The 26,619-nt window shown below is 39.3% G+C and overlaps 2 protein-coding genes across 7 annotated transcripts; both read right to left on the minus strand.

The window, feature by feature from the left end:
• Positions 1–474: 474 nt before the first annotated feature.
• On the minus strand, positions 475–8,111 carry LOC146472078 (fibroblast growth factor 2-like). Of its 5 annotated transcripts, XM_085120611.1 has the most exons (5): positions 5,925–6,285; positions 5,786–5,849; positions 5,259–5,591; positions 2,114–2,217; positions 475–1,331 (listed from the first exon to the last, which is right to left on the minus strand). In XM_085120611.1, exons 3-5 carry the CDS (start codon positions 5,566–5,568, stop codon positions 1,080–1,082), a joined length of 666 nt encoding a protein of 221 aa, XP_084976737.1. In that variant the 5' UTR covers positions 5,569–5,591; positions 5,786–5,849; positions 5,925–6,285; the 3' UTR covers positions 475–1,079. The 5 variants fall into 5 exon arrangements, with proteins under 5 accessions (XP_084976737.1, XP_084976738.1, XP_084976740.1 ...); XM_085120612.1 differs by lacking the exons at positions 5,786–5,849; positions 5,925–6,285 and adding an exon at positions 7,959–8,111; XM_085120614.1 differs by lacking the exons at positions 5,786–5,849; positions 5,925–6,285 and adding an exon at positions 6,320–6,514.
• A 2,538-nt stretch (positions 8,112–10,649) lies between these two features.
• On the minus strand, positions 10,650–26,475 carry LOC146472079 (NEDD4-binding protein 2-like). 2 transcript variants are annotated; one of them, XM_085120618.1, is made up of 20 exons: positions 26,185–26,475; positions 23,927–25,228; positions 23,109–23,244; positions 22,068–22,130; positions 21,369–21,424; positions 20,486–20,574; positions 19,718–19,794; positions 17,292–19,207; positions 16,839–16,924; positions 16,728–16,758; positions 16,024–16,143; positions 15,899–15,957; positions 15,186–15,298; positions 14,413–14,542; positions 14,020–14,056; positions 13,371–13,546; positions 12,940–13,007; positions 12,371–12,465; positions 11,447–11,579; positions 10,650–11,080 (listed from the first exon to the last, which is right to left on the minus strand). In XM_085120618.1, the coding sequence occupies exons 1-20, from the start codon at positions 26,372–26,374 to the stop codon at positions 11,038–11,040; spliced, it is 4,920 nt and encodes a 1,639-aa protein (XP_084976744.1). In that variant the 5' UTR covers positions 26,375–26,475; the 3' UTR covers positions 10,650–11,037. The 2 variants fall into 2 exon arrangements, with proteins under 2 accessions (XP_084976744.1, XP_084976743.1); XM_085120617.1 differs by having other exon boundaries at positions 13,371–13,549.
• Between the last annotated feature and the right edge of the window lie 144 nt (positions 26,476–26,619).

Genomic DNA, 26,619 nt, shown 5'->3' on the forward strand with positions numbered 1-26,619 from the left:
CGGTCCAAGTGGTCACCAAGAGGAGAGGGAAAAGAAGAAAAATCGTCGGCCTTTAGAAGCTGAACACTCGGCTGCCGCCATTTTGTTCTTTTTTGTTTCTAGTACTAGGATCTTCCGAGCGAAGGTATGAAAACTATAGTTTACATGGAGCTAGGATCTTCCTATCTCTCAGCTAGGAAGATCCTATCTCTAGGAAGATTCTAGCGCTAGGGCCAAGTGCAACTTTTTGCATGTAAACTGAATACAGAAAATATATAGTGCTAAGATGATCCGCCCTCTAGGATCTTCCTAGTGCTAGGATCTTCCTCCCTCCATGTAAACAGCCCCTAAGAAAGTCCTGGGATGAACATGAATTGTGAAAGTTTGTGGCTGCCTCCTCCGAACACATACAGCCAGAATGATTTGATTAAGTTTTGATTTCATTTGATTTAACAGTTTGTAAAAAATTAAAATGAAAGACACATACAAACCAGCTTTCGTTATTCCACAATAGTTTATGTACAACACTACTTTCTTTATCTGATTTACGGTTAGTTTTTACAGCTATGTTATAAATAAAGCATCATTTCCAAACGTCATCTACAGTAAAACATTGTATCCTGACGATTAACTGTGTTTTTAAATAAAGCATACTCTTTGTCTGGCGTTTTAACTCTGCGAAAAGCTAACACTGTACAGCAGATATCTTTCTTTGCGAGCAAATTGTGAGTTAGGCCACGAAACACCAGTGCGACAATTTGACTTATACATAAGTTAGGTTAAAGTTATCAACTCTGTTCTAGAATTCGAAAATCTTGCACATCAAACCTTCTCGATAAGCTTAACAACTAGAAAATATAACTCAATAACAACTGAATGTGTGTAAGATTTGAAACAATCCAACTACTTTGAACCTTAAATACAGTAGGGGTTTTGTTTGAATAGTAATATTTTCGAGTTCAAAAGCTGCTTCATCATATCTAGTTATCTTTTCTGGTATGGATGGGGTTAAATAGCAAGCTCTTCTGATTTCAAGCCAGTCCTCGGACAAATACAAAGTTTTGATGATGTTTCTCCTTACAACAGCAGCTAAGGTTATTTCAGCGCCGCCGTAAGCCAACCCCGAGAAGCTTTTTCGAGTCACTCTCGGATGCCACCGCTCGTGTGTGGTTCGGTGGATCGATTAATACAAACCGAGTGCTTTTTCGGTTGCTCCGACCATTTCTGTTGGCTCTGATCTTCTTGATTCTGCCTCCATGTTTGAACGCAATAAAATGGTTGCCATTTTTGAAAGCATAGAAGTCCGTCGGTAGCTGAACTCTGAAAAAGGATTTCTTTTTGTCTGGTGTGGCCTGAAAGGAGTCAAAACAATAAGTGTAAACTTAAAATGTCTGCTGCGTTCCCAGAACATTTTGTGTCCTTTTAAAGACGTATTTGTGTAAGCAAATACAGTTTGGTCTGTTTGGAATTTAATTTGCAGAAAGTTATAGGAAAAGGAATCTTGTTCCCAAAATTAACTTCCTGTTCTTGGCTTTATATACAGAAATGCTAGCTGACCTTTTTTCGCATTTCCCTTCGAAAACGAAAGGGATTAGATTTCCAGTGTTACGATATTTTGAGCTGAAATTTTTCCGACGAAAACTTTAGATTATCTATTCGAACAGATATCTACGAAAATGAATCGTTTCCGGGCTGTCCCCTGTGGAAACTAGAACGCGCAACTGAAATATAAAACACATCCCAATGCACCACAAACTGTTATTAATAACCAAGCCTGTCGAGAGAAGGCATAAGAGTCTTAGCGTTTACAGATCCGATACTGTGTTCTTGAAGGCTCTAAAAAATACCCCGACTTATTTGATTTCTTTTTTTGAAGCAGTTTGGTCTTAACAGTGTCTTAATAGATCTTAATCAAGTTCCCCCCAACAAGTAGAATATCTATTGAGAATTTTATGTTAACTGTAAGGGCTTTAAAAATCTTCAGTTTGTACATCAAAATTTCAATATCAATACATGATCTGATGATTCTCTTCTTACTCGTTACCTCTTAATTATACATGACAAGACTTTATGTGGAAATCCATAAACAGTGGGAAAAGAAAACACATTCACGCTAATTACATGATGTACACACCTTACTGCTGAGCGTGCCATTTTCCTCCATGACGAGATACCGCTGACTAGCAACACCTTTGATTCGCACCATACAGTTGCCAACTACCTCAATATTTAAATCGGCTAAAAGAAAGAAAGGCAAAGAATGGATCAGTAGGCCACTTACAGGGGCAGCGCTATGGGGATTTCTCTGTGTTGTGGTGCAAACTGCTCTAATATTTGACAACTAGTACCTTTTCGCTAACAGCAAATTACTCATAGAGCACTGAGAAGAAAATATTAAGTGATTTCTTCTGGGTAGAACAACCTTTAATCAGTTATTTTTGGGGATTACTCCAAAATAAACTGGAAGAACTTGAAATGATTGGCCTTTTTTCCTTCCATTTCAACCCTGGTCATCCGCAGCCAAAGATACTATGTACTATCATTTTAACGTTTTCAGCGATAAAAATCTTCAAAGTGACACTACAAAATTATAAATCGCTATTATGAGCTATTGTTAGGTTACATTGGTTTTGCATTTTTTGAAATCTAATATTTAGTTGAAATCTGTTTGTAAACTTCGTCACGTGATCCGCAGTCTATGAGGTGCGTCTCGCTCTAGCCAATCAGAATAACTGTTAAAATTTCCTTTTAGCGATGCAATCAGTTTGGGTTTTTGTTTGGCAACTCAGCTTCTCGCGCGCTTTTAAGTAAAAATAAGTTTACATCGGTCCCAGATGAATCTGAGATCAGATTAAAATATATTGTAGCTGCTTAAGTGCATGAAATGTTAGCGGTGCTTTAGATAATAAAACTAATGATCTTCTACTCGAGTTAAATTGATTCTTATCATGAGCACGCGAGCTTATAGCGGTCGGTAAGGAGCTTTTAAACCTTTTCAGACGCATTAAAGAAACCAAAGCTTCTTAATCACCTTTAAAAACCCTTCGAACAACTTGAGATCAATCTAAATAGCAACTGGGGAAGAAATCCTAGATCATCTTGAGAGTTGAAGTCCTTCAGCTTAACGGTGGACGAACGTGACTGTTCGTGCTGTGTGCTAAAGTACTTAAACTTGAACTTGTCGAATCAACGTAAAATCCAATATACCATCCTGTGTATCCACTTGGACTAAGTGGCTCAGGACATGAAATAACCTTCATTGATCTGTCTGTCTTGGTAAATGCAATACCGAGTTTTCTTTGGTATAAGCGGACCATTTTCGTACATATTTACCCTCCGTTTGATGGTGCATGCCTTTAAACTCAGCGATGAATTTGGCGAAGCTGTAGAAAGCACGAGAGCAGCTCGTGTGCCTTTTTTAACAGCAACAAAAAAATGGCAGGGTAAAAGCTCAATATAATTAAATATTGAAAATGTTAGTTGATAGTTTATTCTCCGTGACTTCAACAAGCGTTGGGACTGCACAGCAAACAGCATGCCACCGGCTGAAATGGTCGAATAAGAATCAATTGTTTTAGCCAGCACCGCCAGTGCGCCATTTTCAAATCACAAACCATTCTATACTGCGCGTTGCTCAAGGGAACAGCACGAGTCGAAACACCCTACATTAGCACCTATCCTCTCGGTTCAGTTACTTTACAGATCTATTTAGCCATGATTCGTTAATCTTATGTAGGCCAGCGACCGTCTCCCTTCAATGCAACGTACTGATTAAAGAAAGTTAAAAATTGAAAGTATAGAGTAGCTTGAGGTATAACATCCAACATTATAAAAAAAAAACGCGGACAGGTAAACAATGGATATTTTGCTTATTTTAAGTAAAAAAAAAATACTTAGACGGATATAAATGTTCTTGTCATCCCCACTCTCCTTAATTCAATTTAAATATTCATTCCAGCGCTGTTTTTTAATTATCGTTTTAAAGCTACGCCTCAAAGCGGCATTCAATACTTGTTAAATATGCGTAAGTATTTTAAAGCAACTTCAAAAACTTTACCATGGAAAAGTTTTCGCCTTGAAAAGTGTGAAAAACAAACAGTTTAAAGCAAAGCACTGCTCAAGTACTTTCTTTTGAAGGTTATACTCTAGGATTTTATCCATATATCGACTGAAAAATTAAAACTATTTTGTCTGATACAAGTAGCCGAGTTTTTGAGGGTTAAGCAGCGCTACAGGAAATCCATTTAAAGGAAAGCTAAAATATCAGAAATATGCCTCCCTTGCTAGATAATCTCATTTAAATGTTTTACTCTTGTTATGATGTAGTTTAGAAGGAATTTAAATGCATGGCACGGTAAATGATATGTTATATCTTATTTTTTTAGACGGAAGCTGACCTTTTAATTTCATTCGCTTATGTAGCCTACATACGTCACACGTAACACATTATGCTGAATTGTTTACTTGTAACTTACATTAACAAATACCAACGACAAAGAAACCGATAGTTGGATATTGTTGATTAAAATGTGACGAAAAGCCATTAATTATGTTTGTTTTTACGTTTTAGAACTTATTGATGATCTTCTAAAGACGCAGTTGCTATTCAAATAGTCTTTTGCGCCGGAATAAAACAAGAAAATGATGTGTCCGTCCTTTATCCTTTCAGTAAAATCAACTGCTTTGAAAAATGCTTTGATAATCAGGCTCGAGAATAAATCTACACAGTGATGAATAGAATGAATGTAGTAATGCGTAAATTAGCTGTCTAAGGGATCTTCTTGTTTCAGATCTATCCAGTCAAGTTTCTTTGCCTCACCCTGGGTGAGAAAAGACACACGCTGAGGGACCATGCAGCGAAATGCGTAAAAACTCGGATCCCCGGTTGATTTCTTTTTCTAAGTTGAAGCTTCTAGTCCGTAGGGCTACAATAAACAACTAAACACACTAAAGGGCACACATGCAGTGCAACGAGGGAGAAAAAAATACATGTAAGTAAGTACAAAACATTTCCCTAAAGAGCGTGCTTATGCAATTAGTTTCAGCGCGCGTTAGTCCAGAAATTAAGCTTTAGTTTAATAAACACATAGATACCGTTACCTAGTTCATATATCGAACGCGCGCGCTTTGCCTGTATAAAGCGGGAAAATTGTCCTTCAGTTCTGCGATTATTCAGTTAAGTTGAAAGGCTGACGAATCGATGAAAGAGTTACCGAGCAGAGTACATGTCAAATGAGTAAAAATTGATGAAGAAAAATTGTAAAAATGGGTATACTCACCATATTGATTCCATTCCAGAGTACCATTTATCGTGCCGTCGGTTAGAATTTGCAAAAACATCATAGCGCGCACAGACCACAGAGATTTTGGTAGAGTTACGCTAGGGGGCAAAATCGCCAATCTAGGACCATTGCAAAATGCAGCCTCCTCTGCAGGAATCAGCGGACTCCCTTTACTTGGCGAGGGCTTTTCAGCTGAAAGTGGATTCCTGTTTCCGCTTGAGGTATGTCGATTTGCCAGAGGCAGCGAAGGGTGTGAGAGGAAAAAAATTATCGCCCAGAGGTAGCAGCACGTGGTGGTAAAACACATCTTTAAACAGAGCTGGAGAGTATCTGAAGCAAATGAAGTAGATTTAGAGAATCAAGTCTCGTTATATGCATGATTCTAAACAGTTCCAATATCAAAGGAATGTAACTTTGTCACTAGTAGAGATGCGAATTAAAAACTTTATGATATTAGACTCTAACGAGGTACGATAAACTCAAGCGAAAATATAAAATGTTACATGGTGTTGAAGTGCACTTACCTCGGATTTGGGAAGGAAATGCTTTGGAAAACGTTGAAAAATCGAATTTTTTTGTAAGTATGAGCTGGCGAAATGGAAATTTTGGAAGACGTGTTAGGGTTCTTCAGTGATTACATGCAAATCATTTACAGTCACTTACAAGTGTAAACTTTTCACAAAAGATCACTTGACAGGCCGACGTGCGAATTGATCGTTCAATCACGTTTGTTGCTTTTAGGAGAAAATATTTACTCGGTGAAGACTTGTTCGAAGGTCAACGGCCGGATCTCGCTGGCCAAAGCTTGGTAGATGAGCGTGCAGCTAGGCCGAGCAACACTTAAATCTTCCACAGGGGATCTGGTGAAAGATGCACAACAAGGGCTTGAAAACCACAGCGGGCGCCATTTCCGATTATAGAAAACAACAAGTTCCGTTTCTTTGTTTGGTGTCAATGAGATTGGCTTGTTCTCTGCACCGTGTTGCGCTCAAGCTCGTATTAATCATAGCACTCTTTTGACACTTAGGCATGGCATGAATCATGCAATTGACACCTACTAGATCGTATTCAGCCGCTTAACGATCTCCTGTTTTGAAGTTGAGGCGCAATAAATTTGTAATGAAAAGGCGGAGAAAGGCTCGATAATGACTCCACACAGGAAATTCGAGCATACAATCACGAGAAACTAATCACGAAAAACTTAACGACTAGGACGACACAATCAGCTAATAAGGGGGCGGAGAAATGAAGGGGGTGTATGATTCCTAGAGTCACAGCACTCAAAGAGCTGCAAGCTTTGCATAGAAAAAGAAACAAGCCAAACTACAGAAAAACGACCTGATAAAACAAATTTGCGTTCAGTTTCATGGGGGAATCTGAACAACTTGATCTTAGTACGTGCCTAGGAAACCAACTTATCCGTGTGTAAATGCCCCAGCTACTGATTGTTCCAAAATAAATCAACCGTGCTCGCACGGATTTGAAGTGCTAAAATTCCAGCGTTCTTTATACAAAGACTCATTGTGCAAGGATTTATTTAATTTGCGGGCGGAGAACTCTCGACAGCTAATGAAGTTGTAAAGCTTATTCATACTTCTTTCAAAACTGGTAAGAACCCTGAACACAATTGATGCAGTGTGGAATAATGGACTGCCCATTGTTAGAGCCAGTTGAAGCATGAAGTCATATTCTTTTACTGCACGCTAGGTTGCTCATTGAAAGTTCGTGCCAATTCTCATTAAAAGAAAAAAATAGAACGCAAATTGAATTCAGTAGAAACGTCGCAAAACTTCTAGGCCGATCGATTGCGAACTGGTTTGTCCAGATTTTAGTGAGTTCCAGCGGACGATAAGTGGGTTATTTTGGGCGTGAAAATCACCGAGCCCACGAATTCCATGACTAGCGGGTTATCTGTAAAATGCGCTCGCCCCAACACTGAGTCAGTTTCAAACAGTGATTACTTCGCTGCAAAATTTTAGGGTGAATTTATTTGGAACTAGATCATTTTTATAATCCACTCTTCTTTATTTTTTCCACCCTCGAGGGTATTAGAGATACAATGCCGTAATTTCAGCCTTTCGGCCGTTTGTTTTTGGTTCAAGCAGACATTCTATTCTATTTATTCACTTTATTATTTCTATTTTCTGCAGTGCTACTTATTTGTATTGCCCTGATGAAACGAACAAAAAAAGAAAATCTGGAAAAGTGAAACGTAGCAATGGCAGTAAAGCCATTTTTATTTTAAAGTTAAAATTCACGACAACGATTATACAAAGGCGTTCCATGTAAAAAGAGATTTCACGAAAATAGTTTGCTCTTTCGTAGTCGCTTTCCTGGAAAATTCTACCAGGAAGAGAGTTTCAGTTGCAGAACACGTTCCCTTTACTGTTTTCAATTGTGAATTAACGTTTCCTCTCATAAGGTTAAATCTTTCGTGGCCAAGTTTTTGCGCACACAAGCGGAAGAATGCGGTCGCGTCAACAGCGCAAGGCAATATCGCACGCACAGCCACCCTCATAAGAGGACGCGAAAGCTTAAAGAATCGCAAAAAAATTTCGCAATAAAATCAGCTGGTTGAACTTGTCACAGCGAAGTGAGGAATTACAGTGTTGCTTGAGCAGAGAGTGGCTACATTCATGAGCCAAATAACTGTGACATTACACATGCGACGACAGCTTACAAGAAATTGTTACCTACCAGTTCCAAACGCAGATGTGGAATGAGATCAAATGCGTGAAAACTTTCACTGAAGGGGGACGGTTGCTTATGAGAGCTGTTGTTCAAGAGTCTAGACAGCTTTGTGCACGAAAGATACCGAAGCTACAGTTTTATACGCAATTTGCTTGGAGGACAAGGGATTAATTAACAAGAGATGCATTCTACGTTGTTTTGGAAAATACGAACGCGTGAATTGTCAAAAGATTTTCATACGTAATTCTGTTCAGGCACGACTAATAACTGATTGACACCCAGTCGTTTTGTACTTTTTAACTGTCCCACGCATTACCGATTGCCCTTCCGGATCGAAAGCTCTTTCTAAAGTTCTCCGGAAAAACCGGCCTACCTCCGCCCCACCCCCCAAAAGGGAGTAATTTGGTGGGGGTCTAAACTCCGACACAGCCGCCTCGTTTTGATTTTGAGTACAATATGATCATGAAAAAAGAAATGGTGGTTGAATATAATGACAGGAACAAGCTGCCAAGATTTACTAATTTATCTCCGATATCCGGTTGTTATTTTCTAAGATTTATGGAAGCTAACGAGAGGTAATGGTTCTTCTTTTGGTAAAAGAACAATATTATGTCAAAGCTTAGGTTTCGCTATTAAAGGACACTTTAACATTGATAGATCGTTCTGCATTTTATATTCATTTCTTTGGCAAGTTCAGCTGTATTGATGTCTTTGAACAATACACGGCAATCATGGAAAGCAGGCATTTTTCTTTATTCAACTCTTAAGATTTAACATTTCGTAGGTAGGTTGTAGGTAGATACATTATTTTGCGTTTATGTAAGGCCTGATGTTTTTCCCCGTGTTGAAACAGCAAAGCTGTTGAATGAATATTGCGGAGTCTTTTAAATTACATTCAAAAACAGTAACTTTGAAAAGCGATCTTCCATACCTCCTGTGGACTTCTTTTTAGTGTGATAATGCTATAAAAAAAACTGTTAATCGCATTGACCCGTTGAGATAAAAAGATTAAAAAACAATTACATATTGAAAAAAATAAGTACAGTATAAACAAACCTCGCTGTGTCCGTGAATAAATTGGACTGACGAACGTGGGAAATAATTACCGTTAGCAAGGCCAAACAAACCACAGTGACGGCAAATCAAAATAAATATTTCAATTCTGTGACAATTACAGTCTTTCTATCAAAGTACCCCTACTTCATAATGAAGCTATATATTTTTACCCACTGTTGTTTTTTTTTTTTAGAGTTCTCTACCGGAGGTTTTACGTTATCACGATACGTTGTTTGCCTTTTTTTATTTATAGTTGATAAAACTCTTATTATAGCAGATCATTTATTTATTTATATTTCCTTTCTAAAAGTAATTGATCCAAGTGTAATTAACAAAGGGGAATCCACGTCATTCACCCACGCACAGAGACCTTAGGTCTTCCTGTGTGTTCAGCAACTTACCCCATTCACGCACCAACGAAATTTCGAGACTTTTAAAAGACAATAACTCGCAACACTGTTTCTGAGGGTGTGAGTATTGTTAAAATGCCCTTCTAATGAACACACATCTTTTCTATTCTGCAGCATCAAATTATCGCGATTAAAAAACAAAAGGGGAAAAATTCAGAAGCCGTGAAAATTTCATGTCATAAGGTAACATATCACTGAAGCCGGTATGTGGCAGGTCTAGGAAGACGTTGAGGAAAAAGTATTTTGACTTGCATGGCCCTAGTCAGCCACACCTTTGGTTTTGTTTACATACGAGAGTTTAGCATTATATTTTATCAGGAGCATGTCGAAATGAACGAAATCACTGTGAAACTAATAAAGATAATGAAACATTTTTTCAGGAACACAACTTACAGTTAAGCAATAATATTTCGCTTCACCATGCAATATCAATAATTTCGATGGCTTCGAAAATGGCGGAGGCTGACTAGGGTCCTTAAGTTGTAACGAAAAGAAGATCGTTCATGCCGGTGATTTGTACCTTTTAGTCGTGATCTAGAGAGAAAGGGAGGAATTCGATGAGAGCCCGTGGGAATCAGCGGGCAAATGGCGACAAGGATCCAAAGTAGACTGGAGTGCAGGCGTAAGAGTCGATGGTCAACCCACAGGACAACCAACAGTTCATTTCCGATTTAGTCGTAAAGAAATTGCTGTTTTCTTCGCCAAAATGTCAGCTCAAAATTTCGTAACACTGGAAAACTAATTCCTTTCGTTTTTGAAGGGGAAAACATGTGATTAAAAACGCAAGAAAAGGTCAGCTAGCATTTCAGTAAACGCAACAACGGCTAGTAAATTCGAGGAATAAGATGTCGTTCCCTAAAACGTTCTGCAACTTCGATTTTACAAGCATTTTGCTTAAATTTTCACGTTGGCTGCCCTGAAAACCAGAGGACAATTTTAAACTATACCCTTCCCTTGCTCTCGTTGCATCCTGTTTTCTTTAACATTAAAGAGAGCAGGGATGGCGCGTGGTGAGAGCAATGGCCTCCCACCAATGTGGACCGGACACGGCAGCATATGTGGGTTGAGTTTGTTGTTGGTTCTCGTCTTTGCTCAGAGAGGTTTTTCTCTGGGTACTCCAGTTTTCCCCTCTCCTGAAAAGTCAGCATTTATAAATTCCAATCTGATGGCCACAGGTTTGACAGTCGTAACAGATTGTTAAGTGTCATTCTCGTGAAACAAAGTTGATTTATTAATTTTTATTTTAATCCATAGCCCGCATGGCCAATGCGGTGCAATATTAACAACACTACAAAGTGTACATTTTAATTTTCAAAACAACTAAATTACATGTTTAATTTTCAAAACATACACATATGCAATGTATACTGTACGAATACTACTTTTACCTTGAATAAAATAATTTTGGCAAGTCTACATCTAGCCGATTGCAAATCTACTGAAATTTTGTTTTTAAATTCTGGTTTTCTTTTCTAATCCGTCTACCTAGCCATGTAAAAACTGAAAAATATATGGTAACTCCTAATTCAATGCCGGCCAGCCGGGTAAACTCTTCACTAAGAAATTTTACTATAACTTACAATGGTTTCTATAAAACTGTACAACTGTGAAATATTAATCTACAAGTGAACTTTCACCAAGCCTGGATGTGGTTCTGTATACCTAGAAAAGCAACAAATGCAACAACAACAACAACAAAAACAATCAACAAGAAGTACAAAATAGATGTTTTCTTTCTTCAATTGTTAGCCAAGCTAAGTAAAACAGCATAAGGCATACGACCGCACACGCAAGCAACCAACACCTTAAGCTTGGTTTGCGTAATTGTCGATCACTGAGGTTTGGACCAAAAGTCCAACAGTCTACCACTGTATAACCGCCACTCGGGGTTTTTGTAATACCTGTGGTGTTGTACACATTGTCGAAAAAAGTTTGATTGAAGGACACAAATACAGGGAGAAAACCTCGTTTTAAAACCACCACATTTAACTTAGAAAGTTCGACACGCTAGCCACATGACCGACTCACCTGTAATTGTTTTTCTTGAGATATTCCAAGATGGCGGGCTTTATCCGAGCTTTGCCTCCACGGCTGTTATTTCCTCGTCCCGTGATCACAGAGATGGCCTTGCAACCTTTCCTGGACTGACTACTGTGAGGATCTGGGAAAGAAGTAAATGTTCAAGTTTTCAACGAAGTGATATTGAAATAATTTTATTTTATTTTATTTAGTTTTGCCATGCGAAAAAAAAACATACAAAAAGACAAAAGGCGCAAGCACAAGCATACGTAAAATCGTGAATGAACCAGTGTGGGATAAGCATAAGCGCCTACCCTTGCGCTTTTATGAGTGCTTGTGCGGCTTATTTCACAAGTGGGAGGAAACGGTGTCAGACAAGCACAAGAACTTAGTAGCACTGCGCGTGCGTATGTCCCCTTCCAATTGTGCTTATCACAAAGCAGGAGCTTCTCTGTGCTTATCCCACAAATGTGAACAGGTTTTTCACTGAGAGCTTCTGATCGGTGTACGGAAGGTCACGGTTTAAACTCCCGTCCACGCAACTCGGAATTATAGTCCAGTGCTGGAGCGAAACTGATATCACATGACCAAGCTCCAAAATGATCATTTTCTCTTTATCTCTAGAAATCTTCTCAAGTTTTCTAGTCGGTAATCTTTAACAATTTTCCAAAGGTTTCCGGTGATCTTATAATAGGAATTCTTCGAGCGATGTACTAATTGTTATTTCCATGGTGTTACCTGAAAGGTTTTCTTCTCTTCTGGTAGCCTCGTGAACATGCGTTGTTTGAACTTTTGGAGCACTCCTTTCCCACCAAGGGGTACGTACTTTGCACAAATCTTACTTATTCTTCAGAAAAACTGAGTACAATTTCAAGTGTTTTATTAAAAGCCATTGGTTCCATGGGTAACGGACAGACTCATGAGGTAACGTACCTGTTTTTTCACATAACATGGTTTCAAGAGCTTCGATTGCCTCAGTCACGTGCAAACCATGTAAATCAATGGTGTTCTCGTCAGTTAACTCGTTCCTGAAAATATGGCAAACAAAAAAAAAGCTATTGAGAAACGTTTTTCAATTAAGTTATACCTCTTATAAAACGAAAATTAAAATTAACAAGAAAACGTGCGAACTTTGTTACGCGCGGGAAAAAGATGTGACAAGTGACAAGCGCGGGAAAACACCTAATCTAATGAACCTATGCCGAGCACGGGAAAAGATGTAACAAGTGAAAGCGTGGGAAAACACGCAAACTATGACAAGCGCGAGAAAAAGATGTGACAAGTAGCAAGCGCGGAAAAATACCCAACCAGGGCCGAACGTGGGAAAACATGTAAACAGTGGGAGTGGGTTCGGTTTGATTCAAATTGTTTAAAAATAAAAACACCTTCGCTGTGACTGGATAGATTATTATGATGCATGAATTTTGTAAACCAATTTACAGGCTCAGACTGTTAAAAAGAGGCCTTGGGATTCAAACCCATTTAGCTTAGATTCGTCTTACTTCTGCTCCAAAATTAAAGCGGCCGCTCTTGCATTTGCTTCTTTGATTTTCTCTGTGTGTAAATGACCCTGAAATAAAAAGAAACCAAACATCAAATGAACCGTTTCACATTGTCAAGCATTCTTCTTCAAATCATGAAATGCAAACAATTTCTGCAAATAGTCCTTGTATCAGACTATGAACGGAACTCCAAGATTCCTTCATCACTGAAGGAGATTTTTACCTATTGCTCTGTTTCAAATAATTCATGCTGCAACTCGCGAAGATTCCAGAAAACTATCACGAAATGTCACATCTGTAAGTACGTTACGTTACTAAGCAACGCCTCCGATCAAAACGGAGCTCAAACAAACCTCAATTGGAAACGGTAAGCTATGAACCCGAGTGATCTAAGTGGAGATTCTAAGGACAACTAAAGCATGCATATATACCTGTTGCGCGTAAAATTGAGCCAGTTGCCCTTGCTTGTTGGAGAAAGCTAGAGCAGCTTTCTTAAAACAATCGTCTCTCAGTTTGTAATGTTGAAAAGCTTCCGCGCGATAATCCCGATAAGTCGGAGACTCAAGGGTCTGGAACGAGCCCTCGTCGTCTTTTGGACGAGAAGAGTCTGCTGAAAGGCATAAAAACTCTTATTATAGATGGCCCGACAAACATTAGAAGCTTGACAAGACATGGTCACGATACTCGTATTTTTAACTCTAAAAATCAAAGTAACAGCTAATACGAAAACTGTATAAACAACAAGCTCCTGGAAAGTGGTAAACCGGGAATGGCCTACAAAGAGCCGCCCAGGCCCGCGTCTTTGCAATATTCAAACAGTACACCTCATGTACGAAATCAATTCCAAGTCTATATCAATTGAAACAACGCAAGAATCCCAGCGAAGTATGTCCAGACCCCAAAACAGCAGAAAAAGCCTGCGATCGAATGGTACAAAGATAACTGACATGTTAACGGGCGGTTATCACAAGTTGAACATGATAAAAATGTAAAATGGTAAAGAAACGAAACACCAAAAGTCAACAAATTCCGTATGATCTTCGGATATTTAACGTTACCATAGGTAACGGTATCTCTTACCATCCAAATACAGCCAGCTCCAGTCTTCTTCGGCTTCCTATGGGAGAGAAAAAAGAAATCTCTTCATAACTATCCAATGCAATGTCTCGTTCTTGTTTACGCACTCGTTTTAATGTGTTTTTGACGCATTCCAGACGCGCTTTTGACAAGTTTTAGGCGCGTTTTTGACGCATTCTAGACGCGTTTTTGCCTTGGCCGGAAAATTTGTCAATTAATCAGCATTTGTGTTTGAAGGACCTGCCTTCTAACATAGACTAACAAGACTAACACAGCGATCCGCACTTGGGGTATGGAAGAGTAGGAAAAAAAAAGGCAATAAACATGAATGACAACAAAAAAGGGCAATTCATTCATACATGCGAATTGTGTCACGCAACATGCGTCACGTCATACCTTTCTTGTCATTTGCTCCTGATTGGGGACCCGGCTCCTAAACTCAGGTGCCATGACAGTGCTGGGTATTTGCCGACCAGACAAGTTACATGACGCTTTCACCGCTTCCACAGAGGGGATCAGTTCATAGCTACAGAAAACAAAACAGTATTTCAATAAAACACAAGGACCTTAGGACAACCGGTACCCAGCAGCAGCCTGACCCGTTATGAGGGTAGGTTTAGATAGATCGTTCATTAAAGCAACTTCTCTTGATTTAAAGTTGTCTTTTAAACAAAATAAACCATAAAAGAAGGCCAAGCATGGCCCGCCTGTAATGTTTGATCCTAACAACTCTGCTAAATGAAAGAACCTTGACATTTTGAATCGTCAATTTTTTTCGCACGACTCTGGCACTACACGACGTTCTACAGGCGATGATTGGTAAAGCAAATTCTCAAATCATTTGCAGCAGTTTTCAACAACACCAAGAGCCAATCAAGAGGGCCGCCAATAGCGTGAACACCAATTAAATGCTGCAGTTGCCTAGCGCGGGAAACATGGAACGCGTGCCAAGTGCAGGAAAACACATAACCGGTGCCACGCGCGGGAAAACCTGTAACCGGCGTCGAACACGGGAAACACAAATTCAGTGTCAAACGCTGTCAAGCGCGCTAAACGTAAACCTGGTGACGGAGAAACGCAAAGAGAACGTCACATGAATTCCAGAAATTGGAACTTTGCAAAGTACATTACATGGACAAAAACACCGTTAAAGTCATGAGTGAACTCACCGATTTGCTTGAAATACTTCCTCTAACGCTACAGGGTCCACGCCAGGAAACATGTCATAAAGTTTCTGTCTTCTAATTTTGGTAGCTATGTCTTGATCACTTGCCTCGGCCACCTTAAAAAAATGATTCCAAAATGCGTGAAGGGAACTTCGTTGTCAGAAAAATACAGAAAAGGGAGTAAAATGGTCTTTTCTTTATTTTAACCTTTTCGTATTCTATGTAAAAACCTCAAGTATTACATTTTGCCGAGAGTCTGTGGATGATCATTCAAATGAAAGCTACTGAGCAGTACTTTCCTGTGGTGCTGTTTATTATGCTGTACAAGGTGGTTCTAACTTTTGAGTCTGTGGATCAAATCCTAAAGTGTGACCATTCAAATGAAAGCTACTGAGCAGTACTTTCCTGCGGTGCTGTTTATTAGGCTGTACTAGGTGGTTCTAAAGTTTGAGTCAGTAGATGAAATCCTAAAGTGTAACCATTCAAATGAAAGCTACTGAGCAGTACTTTCCTGTGGTGCTGTTTATTATGTTTTACCAAGTGCTTCTTCATTTTGAGCCTGTAGATAAATCCTAAAGTGTGAGCACTTATTATTTAAATGAAAGCTACTGAGCAGTACTTTAATGTACATGTAGTCCTGTTCGTTTTTCATGGTTGTTACAAAAGCTATAAGAACGAAATTAGTCAGTGAAAGATTTTATACTCGTGCTTCTTACATTTGTATTTCTGCTAAGCTCCAGTGCAAGCTGTTCATCCATAATCTCCCTCAAGGTTTCTGTCAAAATTAAAAGAGAATCAATACAAAGGCAACAACCCACTCCGCTGAAGATATTCATGATACCTGCTTGGTGCCCAGTCGACTGGCGCGGAGATGATCTCTGACTGACCGAGGAGGTCTGGTCACCACTAAAATTCCTCGCACCTGGATCTGTAAGTTCTCGGTTTGCTCGTGGTGAGCTGACTGAAAGGGACAACGGAACAAAGAAATCAGTCTCCTTCTGTTCAATTACACAAAGTTTTTCTATCCAGGTCTAAAAGGGTGCTAACAGTGCCAAAACGCTTATAACAGAGATATTTAGAATGGTGTTTACCTCAGTCAAAGGCAAACGTGAGATTCGCGTTTATGTTTTCTTGAAAAAATTAATACACAGATAAAAATCGTGCAAAACAATTCTGGCCTTTGATGCAACTGCAAAACTACTCAATTTTACTGAGAAACTGAAAACAAAAAAACGGTAGCGAAACTGAAAAGTAGCGACATTAAAACATGACGTTTTGGCGACATGTCACCATTATCAAATGTGACATGTCGTCGCCGAAACGTCATGTTTTAATCTCGCTACTTTTTATTCCGAAATGTTTTTACAAATCTTTCGCTATCAGAAACTGAAAACAGCGAGCTGCAATCATAGGATAAATAGTTACGTGGTCATTTTTGCCGTTCGCTGGAAACGTTATTCTTAATCTCCCTGTCGTTGTAGACATGCACGTCGAAGATACGTAAACTAAAGGAAAAAAATCAAAAACAAAACAAGCATACCCTACCTCTTTTGCTAACAGAAATCCCTTTTCGCGTCTAAAACAAGATAAGAGAAAGTGAATAAACACTTTTGTTCCTAAGGAATCCCCACAATAAATTGTGGTGCAGTTCAGTACCTGAACAGTTTTCTCCCATCTCTTGTACAACTGTCTCGCTAATGAGTTATCCACATCTATGATAAGATCATCATCACTGATTTCCTCTGTGAAAAAACGTACAACACAATTAGTATAGGTTCGACTTAACACTCCCCACCCCCCCCCCCCCAATCGTGTGATGCCTAAAACCTGAAATGCCACTGAAATAATAAGAATTCTTCGGAGAAGCATCCAGCGCAGTCACCGTTCAAATTTCATGTTTCCAGTTTCAACAAATTAGCCTTTCTTTCTGGCAATAAACTGTATTTGAAGATAATTCTTCTCTTTTTCTTCACTCATCCAGATTCCATTTTAAGGGGAAGAGGGGACTCTTAATCGTAGCCTATGTACAGCCCCCTTTCTCTACTGTAACTGTACAGAGGTTACTTAATCCAGGAAACAACGTAATTAGCAAGGAAGAAACGAACGAACCTTGAAAGTTGACCCCAGTAAAAGGTCCGAACATCTCAATAAGGTGCAGTGCTACTGCAGGCTCAAGCGTCAGCTGAAACGTGCTGTGACCAGGAGACTGGGGCTGAGACAAGGGCTTTGGACCCAAATCCCTGAGTTGATTTGCGCGGTCTACTTTTGGTGACATTTCTCCAAGATTCCCAGCATTTTCACGAGAAGCAGGACTTTGGCGATTGATTCCATATGCAGCATCAATATTGCTGACCATTTCATCAGCTGGTCTAAACGATATTGGTTTTTCAATCGAGGACCTATTTTGAGAAGCCAAAATTTGAGAGTCCGGGAAGGTTGGTACCACACTAGCAAGACTCTGCTGCTCGGTCACTTTAGAAGCATCAGCAGGCAAAGACGGTAAGTAGCTTTTGTTTGCGAGCAATTCATCAACTACCTTCATCACATCACCGCCATTTGCTGTGAACAGCGAGTTCATAAAGTCTTTGTCCACATCCGGGAAACACGTCTTCAAAAATTCAACACCAGCGGGCATGTCATTCATCGAGTTCCCGGATGTGACCTGTTTTGACTCGTCAGTGAGGTTTTGCACGTCACTGAAGACACCACTAGTAGTCTCGTTGTTTTGTGTGACGCTGTCTTCGAAAACTCTTTGAGTTAACAGTTTTGATTCTCCATCAACTTTGACCGGTTCAGAAGGTAATTTTATAACATCGATGTTCTCTCCAGAATTCCTCTCCTCTGTGATTGGCTGTTTGTGATCGCTGTTGGAGCTTGAACGCCTCTTCTGCTTCGTCCGTGAGGCGGAAGCCAAAATACTTGACAAGGAAGGAGGGGTGGCGTCTGATTTGTTCGTACAAGGTTCATTGTATCTCAGCACATTCTCACCTTCTGTAACGTCATCATTACCAATACCCTCTGGAGATAAACTAGTGGAATCCCTTGTAGATTCCAAGCCGCATGTGATTTGCCCTTCCGAAGACTTCTTGAAGAAATCGTTTGTTTTTGCTTCACAAACGCGTTCATGTGTGTCACTTTCTGATTTCTTCGTGTCTTCTAAGGACGGGTTTAACACTGGCGCGCTACATTCTTCTGAAGGGTTGTCTGAGAGGGGTCCATTATCCACAGCCCTCATAGAGGACTTTGAAACTTCAGCCGCATGACCCCCTTCAAGAATATCCCAGTCATCTCTATTGTCAGGAAAAACCGGAGAAGATGCAGGTCTGTCAGCAAAAGACGCCATATTTGACAGCTCAAGGCCCTCACTACTTAACAATGCTTCACTCCTTGGGGTAGTTGAAGTTGTAGTTCTTTGGTTCACTTTACGTTCATCAGGCATGTCACTAGGATTGAGGTTCTCCTGTTGTTTCACGCCCATGCTTTCTTCACACACAACTGTTGGCGATTCTGTATCGACACGCTGTTGATTATTTGGTGATCTCTTCTCACGAACCCTCGGAACCCTCTGCGGTTTGGGATTACAGTTCTCGTGAGTTTCATCCTTCATAACCTCCTCTGCCCTGTGTCCAGATTCAATACATTTTACTCCTCTCCCATCACTTTTCTCCAATTTTTCAATACTATTTGTGTAATTCTTGCTTTCATCAAGTAATTCACTTGCCTTCGCTTCCAAATTGTCTTTTCTTTTGATACCTTGTGAGAAGCATATCGTTTCACTTCCTGTAAGGCTCGGCGCACTCTCCTTTCCGCTTTCCTCGGAGCCTCTCTCCTGGGTTGAACGCTGAGGCATGGGACTAGAACGGTGATTGTTCGCACCAGTCCCCTGGCTAGTCTCGGATTCGTTCCCAGTCTTTTTAAGATCAATGTTCCTCTCACAGTTCATTATCTTTTCCACCGTAACGTTTTGTTCATATCGCTCCTTCATTCTTTTGATTGCCTCTATGCCAACTCCGTGCTTGTTTCGTCTGCAGGGGAAAATTAGGAACTTAAGGTGGCTCCATTGGATTATCACTTGTAATATGGAAATAAAAAGCCATACATTGTACCCCCAACTTTCTTTTTGAAATTACTAGAAGTTTAAAAACAAAAAATCAACTTTGTTTGTTTGTTTAACGAGGGTGACACTTAACAGTCTATTACGACTGACAGACCTGTGGCCATCAGATTCAAGATCGAATTGGACTGTTGGTTTTTGAGGAGAGGGGAAAATCGGAGTACAAGGAGAAAAACCTCTCGGAGCAAGGACGAGAACCAACAACAAACTCAACCCACAAATGACGCTGAGTCCGGGAATCAAACCCGGGCCACAATAGTGGAAGGCGAGTGTTCTCACCACTGCGCCAAGATTCTTATTTTCAAAGCTAGTCTGAAATGTCTTTGCAATAATTATAACCACCCTGTGGTCTCTTTCAAGAGGGTGCTAGTGCAAAGAGATGGCTGACGTTTCGGACTGTTTTCTTTTTTTTATTACATACCTGCAAAGTTCTTTCACATTCCATTTCCACGTGGTGTCTGGTTCAATAAATTTGATGTGGTAACCATGCCTTAAGCCCTAAAGTAACAAATAAACAACAGCTGAGGGTGCGATTGATGTGTAACTTCTCCAAACTATACATAGTACATCATAAAACAGAGAGGTGATGAGAATAAAAAGATCAATCAGTAAGGTATAGGGTCACCTTAATCCTTGCACTTCAAAAAGTGACCAGCATCGAAATAAGAAAAAATACTGTAAATAGTAAAAAGAAACAATACTGCTGCAGCAAAGTACTGCTCAGTAGCTTTCATTTGAATGGTCACACCTTAAGATTTCATCCACAGACTCGTAAGTTAGAACCACCTTTTACAGCATAATAAACAGCACCACAGGAAAGTACTCTCAGTATCTTTCATTTGAATGGCCACACTTTAGGATTTCACCCACAGACTTAAAAGTTACAAACCATCTTGTACAGCATAATAAACAACACCACAGGAAAGCACTGTTCAGTAGCTTTCATTTGAATGGCCACACTTTAGGATTTCACCTACAGACTCAAAAGTTAGAAACCATCTTGTACGGCATCATAAACAACACCATAGGAAAGTACTGCTTACACTTCATGGTCAAACTTTACAATTTCATCCACAGACTCGAAAATTAGAATCAGTTTGTACAACATAATAAAAAGCACAACATTTCATCCACAAAGAACCATACACAATATCATAAGTTTGATTCTGTCAGTGATATCAACTCTTACCATAGACACGTAAGGCTTCATCTCCCAACACTGTGTGTTAGTGTTGTCGATAATCACAGGGGATATCAGCTTTTCTAGTGCACTTTTGGCTGCAATGAAAAATATTTTCCAGATGGTCATTGTTTAACCCAATATTGTCATACTGTAGAACATTATTTCTGCTTTTAGTGTATTGTGAGATAAAAGGCTTCGCATAAAGTTGCGCCATTATTTTGCTCTGTAGGGAGAAGCAACAATTTTGTCACTCCACGCTACAGAAACAGAGTTGAATGGTGTATAATGTCACGACTATTGAATAAACCTTGAACCTCTGTTTAATTATTGCCAAATACTACATCTATACTGCGCCACGAAGAGAAGAAGAGTATATCTGGGAAGCCTATTGTGCTATATTAAAGAGTCACCTTGAAATTGAAAAACACAAATCTAAGTTGCAAATAAGTCTTTGAGCCTTTTAATTTTAGTTCATTTTTTTTTTTTGCTATATTGCTTTGCTGCCATGTGCCAGCAAGTAATGTGTAATAATTTGTTGCTTAAGTTTGTAGTTTTAAAAGCATCATAAGTATTGTAAACATCGTTAGTACCGTGTTGTAAGTATGTAAGTATTGTAAGTAATTAGTATTGTATTGCAAGTAACGATATGATAAATGTTCGTACCGGTGTTAGCTGTATTGTAAGTTGTGTAGCTAGTTTGTTGTGTAGGTAACTATAGTTAAGTATGCTTCTTTTTTGTTTTGTAATGTAGTATCATATAGTAATATAATTAATGAAATGTACTGTTCTGAAGTACTCAATAAAGTGTTCTTAAAAAAATATATATATATTTAAATACTTTGAATAAAGAAGCTGGAAATCCAAAAAAAAAAAAAAAAAAAGAATATACCTTGTTTTTGATTCCACTCATGTGCCTCCCCAATTAAATTGACATCAAATTCATACCTAGAAAATTGTGAAAGTACAAAATTAATAAGATGATGATGATGATGATGATGGCCATGTTTCTTTTTCACACCATAAGTTGGTATAAGTACATGCAGTATATTGATGCCGTCGAGCATCAAGAGATATCCCATAGCCTTTAGGTGTCTAGGGGTCTTCGCAGCTTTTTTGCTGTACCCAAAAAAGAAGACTTTTTAAGTAATAAAGTACAAAAGTAACTCAAAGACAATCTTTCCATGTATTCCTGCCATCCCAACCCACATCTTCAAATTTCTACCCACTGTCCCAGGTGCCTTAGTCACAATTGCCACCCCCCCTCCCCCCCCCACCAGTTTCTAAGGGCATTGTTGTCATCATCATCATCAACAACATCACTATCATCATCATTATTCACACATTCATTCATTTCATCATTGTCCACAATGAAACAATCCATGATAATAAAAAAAGATAATGTTCTCCATGGCTGCCGCCTAACAGAAGCATGGTAGCCTGGCGCACCCAAGATAATGCTCTGGGCGCCTAAATTTTTTGTAGCAGCACCTAATGCTTCATATGTTGGGCTCCTAACTTCTCCACTTTTGGCCTTGTGGGCTCCTTGAAATTTTTCTTAGGCAACAGCCATGTTCTCATGCAAACATACTTTTGATTCCGGTAAAAAAAGTCATCAGTTGAGAGTACAACCCCTTGAGTGCCTTTCAGTTTCCTATGGAATAATTAAGAGGAATGTAAATTTCAATCCAGGGGAATACTCATTATAAGGGAGTTGCCTTTATTTACAGATAAAGATAGCATTAACATAGAAGTTGAACAGAAGTTCTAAAGAAATAAGTCTTGGATATCTCTTTGCATTAATTTATTCTTACAGGCAACATCAGATCACGTGGTATAAAGAACCATAACATGCAATCGCACCCTCCCTTCGTACCAACAGTACTTCTTCACTTAGCATTCACTAATCAACCAGGCATCTCAGTTAGACCTCAAACTTTCACTGCCACACACTTGAAAATTAAATTTACAAGTCATTATGATAATTAAATGTAAATATATGAAACATATATTTTGAACTGCAGATGAAAGATCAAATAGAAGAAAGATCCTCACAGTTACTACGCAACTTAAGCAACTTTCGAAAAGAAAGCCTGAATAAAAAATTCATTCTAGAATGGGATTCGAACTCATGACTGCTGCGATGCTGGTACAGTGCTATCAAGCCAACTGGGAGCTCGTCATATTGTGAACTGCGACATATTAGTAACTGCGAGGATCTTTCTTCTATTTGACCATTATGATAATGTTATCATGATAGTCATTTAATTTTTCTTTGGAGTGAGGGAGGTGTTACACAAGTCCCCTTCCCACTTCCTGAAAAAAGGAGCACCACGCAAGTCTTAGAGCGGCTCAAAGGATTGGCTGAACAAATAATAGCAGAGCAATGAACAGACAACAGAAACAATGGACCCTGAAACAACAGAGCTGCGTGATAACACAGGTCCAACCAAATTAGCTCTAAAGAGCTACATGCTACATGCATGGCAGCAGCCAAAGCAAACACTTCAAGTACTATCCATGTGTACTGCTGTAAGACAGCTAGTGGACGTGTGTCACAAATCTTAGCACAATAATGTTTTGATCATTTAGTGCTGAGCCTATTGTCATCTGACAAAGATATAATACTAACTGTGCCAGGGTAGATTTTCCACTTCCTGGCAGCCCTCTGATCAGAATGAGCAGCTTCTGATGAATAGTTGGTATGAATGGAATGCCAGGGGCAGAAGCTGGTCTGGCTGGTCGAACAGCAGCTGAAGGGTGTGCTCCTGAAATTGGCATCAGTTAATAATGAAAATAAATACAACTTGATGACCAGCTTGTAAAGCATAATAAACAGCACCACAGGGAAGTACTGCTCAGTAGCATTTATTTGAATGCTCAGACGTTGGGATTTCATACACAGACTCAAAAGTTAGAATCACCTTGTACAGCATAATAAACAGCACCACAGGAAAGTACTGCTCAATATTTCCTCTGTAATGACTGAGAAATCCCACTCAGAAACCTATTAGACCTAACCTGGGCCTGTTTTTCGTAAGTGCTGATAACTTACATGTGGCAGGCAAGATATTAGATTATTGTTGATAATCTGCCCAAGATCCTGGAAAGGATCCTAATAAGATCTTGCAGGTTCATGTTAAATCATACGGAACCTGAACAAGAACAACAAGAGGTGTGGTGACCATGTGGTTTGCTATTCCTTGAATTTACTTCAAAGAACAAAGATCAATAACAAGTTGCTAAATCAACTCTCCTATGACATCACAGATCACAGAAATGCAATTCTTAACAGGTTTCATCTGAATGTGGGCACCACACATAAGAATTTAATCAGCAAGATAAAACTACAGATCATTTGAACCTTGATATGAAAAGGTAAAATTATTTCCTTGGGACACTGAACGAAGATAACCAAACAAAATAATTAAATGATATTTTAGCACTAACCTCTTCCAAAGAAGAATGGGGGTTGGTATGGGAAAGTCCCTTGGGGGTATTGGTGTGGAATTTGACCACGAGGCACAGGCCTTTGAGGTAGATGTTGTTGTGGTGACTGTGCTATTGGCATAAAACCAAACCTTTGTTGTGGTAAACTGCCTGGTATCACCTGGCCGTACTGCTGAGGGGGTGCAGATGGTTGAAATTGTCTCTGTATAGCTGGAGGCGGAATGAATGATTCTCTCGGCACACTGTTGAGGATCCCACGATTTGGCAACTGCTGAGCACTATTTACAGTTGGTCGAAACTGAGGTTTACGCGAGTCATGAGTTGGCAAAGTTTTGGGGACATTCTGTGAAAGATTAGAAGCCGTGTAGTTTTGACTGTTTGTGAATGAAGAATCGCTGTTTGAAGTCCTTTTATAGTAAGGCATTGATTCTTTATTATCAGACCTATGTGCTGCTGTAGTTGCCACATTTACACTATGTAATTTTTTTTTGCTCAGTTCACTGTCTAACTGTTTTTGTTCTGTGTTACTGTGAGAAACTTTCTTCCAATCCTCTGAACTTGTATTTTGTGACCTCAAAAGCTTTAGAAAAGACTCTAAAGTTCCTTTCGGCTCCTGAATATGGCCATGTTGATTCATATTGTGAGGCTTACCAATTTCAAAACAACCAGTTGGAGGTATATTTTGACTTACAGGAGGTCCATTTGGGTTGTACAATACTTCTCTGTGTTTTGAAGCCGAATGGGGAATGGAGCCTTCAACACTGGAGGATACTTTTGTTTGTGTTTGCAATGCTTTAAATTGTTGGGAGACATTGTCAGGAAAATCTGGTAATCCAGAAGACATAACACCAGGGCTTGAATTACCAGTATTTGTACGCAACTTTGAATCTGTTTCAACTTGAACATAAGGTGGGTGAAATGGTGCTGTAAAAGAAGGTGGCATGATCCTTGGAACTTTTGCTTGATCCTGAGCACTATCTGTCTTGTATAAAAAAGGAGATGATCCACTTTCATTTTCTGAAGCTTTTACAAAGGGGCTTCCATGAGGCAAACAATTACCCAATGACGATTGTTTTGATGTTGTTAAGGTGCCAGTATGAGAGTTCATCACACGCTCTGACTCATTAGAACTTGTATTTGTGACATTCTGGTGACTAGGGAGTTTCTGTCTTGATAACTCAGAATCACCTAGTGTTGTACTAAGTGTTGTAGAGGAATGATCACTGTTGTAAGGTTTCCTGTCCTCTTGCTGGTCTTGATCTATTCCACTCAGAACAAAAAGCTTTTCTATGGCATCATTTACTAAAACAGAGAGAAAAATCAATGTCAAAAATACCTTTTCCTTGTTTATAATTAAAACAGCAACAGGACTATAAAATGAAAGAGGATTGATCAGCTGACCGAATGAGTGTGCCCCTCCTACAAGGGTCACCCTATCTCCATGTAAACTGTGAGTGAGGGGCTTACAATATATTTGCATTCCCATTTATACGGCGTTGTGTAGAGCTCTTTCTGGTTTCCCTACAATTGTCCAGTACCACACCAGAAGCAGTGAGGTATTGTATCTTAGCATAAGCTAAAAATAATGACAAATGTTCATGGTTTTAAAGCATCATCCTCAGATTAAAAATTTGACACACTAAACCCTTTGTATACATATATATATATATGGTGCTAAAATATAAACCCCACTCGAGGAGCTTCATGCAAGTTTGTCTGATAATACATACATCTGATACATACCTACATACATGCATACATGCAGACAGACAGACAGATAGACTTTATTGGCTAATCCCCAAGGGGCTTTTCATAGTCAATACTACAATAAAACTGGAAGGCCATTCAAAACATTCCCTCTAAGTAAACGCTTCAAATCATTCACCGATTTACTCAGTTTGGGTGCTGGCTGTAACAGCTCGTTCTATAAAGAGATCGACCTATATATTTGAAACGTCCTTTGGCCACTAGAGGTACAGAAGAGTAGTGGGAAATTCAAAAGTAATGTTCAACAATCGCTCTAGCTAGCGTCGCAATGTGCTGAACATAATGAATGAAAGATGGCGCAGAAAACAAAACATTTCGTTTCGGTTTCCTTGATCGTCTACGTATGTTGAACAATTTACTTCGTTTTGGTGTAAGTAGCTTGTGTTCTTCTGAAATAACTCAGTCTACCGTCTATAAGTATAAGCTTTACAACAGCAGCCAGGTAATTCAGATTGGGAATAAGCTTATAAAAGTTTAATTCATATACCTACCATTGTAATTACTCTCTGATAATACCAGCTGTACAACTTCAGGATCAACCGAACCTGAAAACATGGATTGCAACTCCTTCAGAGCGGTGTCACGCCATTTTAACTCTACGTCGCTATTTTGAGTCATAGTTTCTCTCGAATCTTTGCCTACATTAGTTACATTTTGGCTTTGACTTTTCTTTCTGGGCATGTTGAGGTAGTGGAACTCCAGTGCTTTTGAAAGAAAGTGCAAAGGCTGGAAATGATCGAGCCTTTCGGAAATAAGATATCAACAAAGCCCGACGAAAATAGTTTTACTCACACTACATCCGGTCACGTGAGGTTCCCATTGATATCCCAGAATGCCTTAGCTACATCCGGGTTTCAGCCACCATTTGACTTTTTCGAGAAGACACATGCACTCGAGAATCAGTTTGACTTGTAAAACTTCTTGTA

This window comes from Pavona decussata, unplaced genomic scaffold (assembly GCF_977016875.1).
Source record: "Pavona decussata unplaced genomic scaffold, jaPavDecu1.1 SCAFFOLD_102, whole genome shotgun sequence".
In the NCBI taxonomy this organism is placed as follows: domain Eukaryota; kingdom Metazoa; phylum Cnidaria; class Anthozoa; order Scleractinia; family Agariciidae; genus Pavona; species Pavona decussata.